The sequence below is a fragment of the Varroa jacobsoni genome, unplaced genomic scaffold, assembly GCF_002532875.2.
Source record: "Varroa jacobsoni isolate VJ856 unplaced genomic scaffold, vjacob_1.0 contig05601, whole genome shotgun sequence".
Taxonomy (NCBI): domain Eukaryota; kingdom Metazoa; phylum Arthropoda; class Arachnida; order Mesostigmata; family Varroidae; genus Varroa; species Varroa jacobsoni.
The window spans coordinates 1,381-7,929 of NW_019215636.1; the positions used below are offsets into that span (position 1 = coordinate 1,381).

General features: G+C 41.9%; 1 protein-coding gene across 1 annotated transcript; it reads right to left on the reverse strand.

The window, feature by feature from the left end:
- Window positions 1-803: 803 nt before the first annotated feature.
- On the reverse strand, window positions 804-5,471 carry LOC111273232 (uncharacterized; the record flags this gene model as incomplete). The annotated part of the gene is given in 8 exon segments (XM_022854935.2): window positions 804-1,908; window positions 2,061-2,185; window positions 2,365-2,486; window positions 2,675-2,973; window positions 3,393-3,601; window positions 3,861-4,535; window positions 4,719-5,051; window positions 5,243-5,471. Coding segments are annotated over 8 exon segments (2,230 nt in total), but the record flags the coding sequence as incomplete, so codon positions are not given.
- Window positions 5,472-6,549: the final 1,078 nt, after the last annotated feature.

The window sequence follows — 6,549 nt, forward strand, 5'->3', positions numbered from 1 at the left end:
CTACGTAAACCCGTGGCCACGGCGAGTCCTGCGACTGTTCAATATGTCGAGATAGTTCCAATGATCTTCTTTTGATGGATATAAAGTCGTACTTATTGATTAACGCTAGAAGACAATCCTAATATACAGCCTAATATACAGCAAAAGCAAGAACGAATCTCATCAGGAATGAAGTGTATCTTCGTGATCCAATACAAAGTTAGGCATTAAGTTCTATACTGATTAGCAGTAGTGAACCCATAGTTAGTTCAAAATCGTTCACGAAGCAATGAGCTAAGTATACTAAACATTTGATCACCAGCTACCATTTGACCAGTAAGCAACACGTCGACTGCTGCCAAGAAAGAAACCCTCGATACAAATAGGAGCCACTGTTTGTTTTCGAAAAATAATTCTAATGCTCTATACCGAGGATTTTCGCCAATTATACCTAAAAAGATTTACCCTTGAAACTAAAGACATTGTTTTATTTCCAGTATAGTTAATTAACCTAAGGATACTTTGGGTGATGACGCCTATTGATACTTTGGGTTGCAATATTTGTGGCTTCGATCGTCCTTAAGTATTTCTGCTGAAATGAATTTTCACTTTTAGGAGAGTTCTATTCTGAGGTCTATGTTTATGATACATGTACACCAAGTGAAAGCCATCTTTAGAATGTGCAATGGATATCATGTCTTTCCAGTAGGTTGCGCTAAGTTAAAAAATCGCTGCAAAACATTTGAATTACATTGGACTTTTGAACCTCAACTAGATTCCTAGGTGAGTATTGTGTAATACTAAATAAAATTTCAGACGGCACAGATTTTTCAGAAAAATTGTTTATTTACTTTTAATATACACAGATTGATAACTAACACACTATACAATATCTGTGAACAGAACTGTGTTATGTTTTTGTGTATATTTTTCTCACGTTCAGCTGCAATTTTTTTCTTGACTAAAAATCCTTGATTGCAACTTAGAATTGCCACGGAATCTAATGCCTTGCTAAATGATTCGTTCCTAACTTAATTACATAGTTAACTTATGTTTAGCATCTTTCTTTTCGTCGACTTCTTGCGTCACGTGCATGCTTCTCCAAGTCACTTATTTTTTTTTTTACTAGAAATAAATTACATGTTTGTTCGGTTAATGAACTAAACGGAAGTCATTTTGCTAACTCTAACAGCAATAACAATATTGTCGACCTGGTTGTTTGTGTCATCATTGGTAAACATAGTTTTGTCTACTTTGCTGAGTTTCCTTTTTGTGACCACTTCTCTGAGATCTCCGCGACTACACAACCGTCTATTAACATAAGCGAAAAAAGGGATGGACGAGTGACAACGAATCGCCCTTAGCCTCTTCGTTTTCTTGGAAGAGGAGCTTTTTTTAACGTAAACGGCTTCATTTCCTACATAAGCAGAACCGTATGTTACGAAAACCCTGCCCCAATGGTGAACCCCACAAGCGAATCTTGAAGAACCCCTATGGCCTTGACGTGTTAACGTGCTAACTACACGATCATTCTACTTTATCTGTTATCAAAGTCCGTCCTTCCAACGGCCTCATTTACAAGGAGGCCGAGGAGGTTGCCATGGTTGTCAGATCAGCCTGCGCCGCTTGCCTCGCAATTATTGACAGCGTCGACAACTTGTCACTAGCGTCGGTAAGCGGGCTACGAATCGCTATAAATGTGTCGTAAAACGATTGAATAAGTTTAAAGCGCGCATCCACTTTATACGAATAGGGCCGGTGGGTCGATACGAGCCATCATGCGACGTGATTCCGTCCTCGTCAGCCGGAATCATGAAGGGCACCGGTGATTCCACGCTGCCCTCGGCGATATCCGGTTCGGCTGGGCGCGAGCGTCGTCGCTTCTTGACCGGTAGTGGTCGGTGCCGTAAAAGACGGACTGGTCGCCGACTTCATATGAAATCACGATCAATAGTAAAAACGCTTTTAGCACATACATACGACGATAAGATAATGATATTTCGATAGCATACCTTGTATAAAACTAATGGTAATAATGTATAGATGTATATTATTATATGTTTAGTATTAGTAATGCATACCCAATCGCGATCATCTGTGTGTGAAGGCGATCCCAGATCTCAATGACAACATTGGCCAGTACTTCGGGATCCACGGAGGGGTCTTTTAGGACGTTCCATTTGTCTTCATGGACGCAGTGCGGACTCTGAAAACACAACCATATTTCATGAAAGCTTCGGCTCTCGTAGTTTATTTGATGTATTATATTAAAACTATATTGAGAGCTATGTTGTCTGACCATATCGATTTTATCTAAAAATCTTTTTTTTTTTCTAGTTGTTGCTCGTTGTCGACTCTCGTTTCAACAATGACCCACGTATCCACCTGCAGTATTTTTGCGTCTAAATTGTGGTCTCCTCCTGCGGCCCCCCCGGTCGATATGATGGGAATCACGAAGTGATCATTCCATAGGAACTGTTCGGCCTCGTGAGCGGCTCGCGCGTCCCCTATAAAGGAAAATCAGAAAAGGCAAAATCGTTGAAATCTCATCCGAGGGTTTGTTTTCATCATCTGGCTATTGGCAATTGAGAATCAGAGATTGCAAAATTGTTAGCGCTATCAGTTGGCCGACCTGTTGCAAATGCATTGAATGCGCTCAAATGTGGTTGCCTTAGTTCACTTAACCTCGACGGACCTCCAATGAGGATGCATATGCTGAACGTTCGGCCGACGATTAACTCGCGCTCCTTAATAGAATCTCCGATGTAGACCGTCTTGCCCAACTCGGCATCACGGAACGTGCCGTCGCTGCTTTGAGGCGCATCGTCCTGGAATCTAGAGCTATCCTTTTTCGGCAGTAGATGGTATACGGAGTCTGTCTTGCTCCCTTTGCGTGCTTCAACGAATGATCGGGCCACGAGTTGTGGGACCCCGTTGAACCCCCCGGTGAGTAACGTGATCGAACTCACCTGCGCTAGCTTCTTGCCAACTTCACTGCAGACAAAAAGACACGCCCAAGGAAAGAATGTGCGACGACAAGGGGCACGAGAAAATACGGAAAAATGCGCGTTGAAATGTTGTTTGATCGGAAAACATACTGCTGTAGCGTATTTTAGAGTTATCTCTATCTTCGTCATGCTATAACTCTAGCGGCATGATTGTCAAGCGGTTGTCAAGCATTTGTAACCAATGAGTGCCACTGTAACTCGGAAAGTAATGATTATCGAAATTATAAAATATAGTAATATAGTAGACGCGTCGCCCATTAAGCAATTTTGGTCGCTCTATTCAAGTAAAACTTCTTGAAGGTAACTATGTCGTACTAGCACCCTGACATTTACGAGCTACACACGTCATCTCGCCCGTCATGTAGGTTAGTACTAGGCTAATACTAAGAGGTCCGGGATACTTACTCGCATATTGATGCTGTCCTGTCATCGATGTCCTTGGTCGAGCCTGAAATGTATACGCAGCCATCATGCGAGGGCATCTTTTTGAGTTCGAACTCCCATCGTTCGCAAATGTTTTTCTCTTCGGTTTCGTTGTCACTAGATGGGTCAGGTTTTTTGAGCTCGTTCTTAACCCGTTCCTCCAGGACTGATTTGAAGTCGGATCGCTTTATCTGTAGAACAATTTCAAGGTGAGTAGACAAAGGAAAAGGTCTGGCGGTAACTGCCACCACTAGGAGCATTGTGGTTACCTTTATTTTCAATATTTGAAGACTGCCACGTTTATATTTTTTCTTTCCGTTTCCCTTATTTCCTGTGTGTCTGTCTGTGTATTTGTCAAGCGAAAATGACTGACTCTATCCACGCAAATATATAATTTGGCAATCCGCCACGTTCGGCATCTAGACTATACTCTTTATAACTATAACTTACGTCGATACACTCCGCACCCATGAGAGAATCCCACCGACACGGCATGTCTTTGCAGTTCTCGGTTTTAATGACGATTGTGTGTTTGCGTTTTTGGCAATAGTAGACCTGTTGCATTGACACTGAACTATTGAGAAAATCTCTAGAAATGATAAAAACTATGATGGTGGTTTGAGAGGCCTTTTTTAGAAAATGGCTAATCTGAGCGATGCGGTGCCCCGCCAAATCGCAGCTAATCGACCCCACCCGATTTGTGGGTGGATGATATTCAGAAGAGGCATTGTTGTCGCCGGTCTGGCCCGGTGTTTCAGGGATCTCGACGAGGTTCCGTTGCGACGGACTGAACGCTGGATTTGATAAGCCTGAGCTTACATCTCCTGTGGGGCTGGTCACCACTCCGGTCTTACTGAGATCGTTGTCCATATCGGTCGTTGACCACACCGAATGATTTCGTGATTTTAAAATCTTCATCACATAATCCGCCGTTTGTTTATCGCGCGGATGCGCCGAAATGACGACGTCGATTTTTTCCGTCGATGTCTTGTTCCATTTTTTGCTCGAGATCGATTTCTCATTTAGCACTGCTTCCTGATATTCTTTGTCCTCGATAACGGTCGGAAAAGAGGCGAACTCCTCGACTGGCGTCTGCAGCATCCACGATGTCCGGTTTGAGGTAGGCTAGAAAGAGAATATAACTGGCATAGTAACAGCGATAAGAAATACCAGTAGTAGTAGTAGAAATACTCATTCAATGTTTGTTAACCTACTCTTAATGGCGCCTGCACTTTTAACTAACTACCATCCGTTCCGAGATTCTCGCATGGAATCTGCGCGTTGATTTTTATGCAACTTTCTATTTACCTTCATACTGCTAATCCGTTTAACAGATTTGCGCATATTGTTTTTGCGTTCCTTGTCGCACTCCGCTTTGAAAATCTTATAGATGTTATCGGCCACTCGTTTGACGTGTCGCGGGTCCCACTTTTTTGTGCCTGTGTGGAGAGGCGAGCATGGGATATCGTCGTGCTTGGGCAGGTCCTCGGAGTAGCCTTCATCATCATGGTAATCTGTGTGACCCTGATAGGCATGAATGTACTGGATAGTTGCCAGCTGGATAGCTAAGCAATCTGGGGGCCAATTGTCCACGAATGAGACAGGAAGAATTTTCTTTTCCAGTTTATCTGCCATCTTTACCTGTTGATAGAGGAGCTCATCAAATTATCACCGTATTTAACTAAAATCGGATTCCACTAGGTACCACCACTTTGCCAAAATGTTGAGTTAGACTCAAGTTAAAAAGTTAAGAACAAAAATAATGTTATCGTACTAAAAAAGGATATGTGAATGAAAAGTATATTGTATGAAATTCGACTCATCTATTTTACCTCACGGTTAGTCCATTTCGTAATCCCGTAGAGTGGCGATACGAGCGGCACAAAGAATTTACAGTTCTTAATGGCATTGTTGAGCGAGTCCGCCCAATCATCTGCTCCGTTAATTTCGTGAACATCAAGAAACACTTTGAGGTTCTTTTTCGTGAGCTCTTCCTTCAGCTGCAATGCGTGCTCCTCGGTGTCCTTACGAGCATAGCTAATAAGGATTTCCCATTTTCCCCTAGAAAGGACCAAGCCATCGAGGAAAAACGTAGAAGAACTGCTTCGACGAACGTAGCTTACTTGTCATGACTACGTTATCGTCAATTCCGCAACTCCAAGGCTTGTGAGATTTGCATAAGATAAGTAAGAGCTAAATAGCCCGAATGTTAAACTAGATACTGGATTTGCGGGTAAAGAAGCTGATGTCAGCCACCTAGAAGGGTTGAGCGACAATTGAAGGTCAGCTGCATTCGTTGCGCGTGAACTTTCAATACCTTATGTATAATCTAAGTACTAAATCTCGTTATACTCGTAGTGAGACTGACGCTGGAAGAAATATTCCGGTGTATCAATCATACGCGTTTCCTTTTATTACTTTGAAATTTATGACATCCTAGTAACAAATAGAGTAATGGGGACGACAAGAAATGCCATCACATTTAGCAATTTGCCGAGTTCTTCCTAAATGATTTCATCGGAGCGTCATTCACAACAAAGACATCCAAATATGGCGTCTGATCTACTGATCGAAAACTTCTGTCACTCTTGCAAGCTAGTCTGCGCTATTCATTCTAGGATATTCTGTCCAATGTGATGACTTTAGAAGCTCAAAGGAGAAATTCTCAGTAACGGGTCTGGAACATATTTTTATGATTTTGCATTTAAACACCAATGTAGTGGTTATTACAGGAAATACAACTCTATAAGAGGCATAATCGTTAAAGAACCGACGTAGAAACGCTAGGATCTTTTAAATTGTGAGAAACGGTACACAGTATCATAGCAAACGCCCCCATGTAAACTAGAGTTACATATATTTGTTACGATAAAACGGCTGTTGTAGCAATAACGAGTAGGGAAAACGTATGGTGCTAATTAAACTACCTTTAGATGCATATAAGGAACGACCTTGTTCAATCAATTTTTGTAGAACATGTAGATGTAGAAGTAGATGTATTACCCATAAAAACGCAGCTCTTTCACTGGCGATAAACAAAACTCTACGACAACACGTAATGAAATCAATCGCTTCAAAAATCCGGTCACCCAAAAAGCTTGACAAGCTGATGGATCAAAAGTGACGATCTTTCGTGATT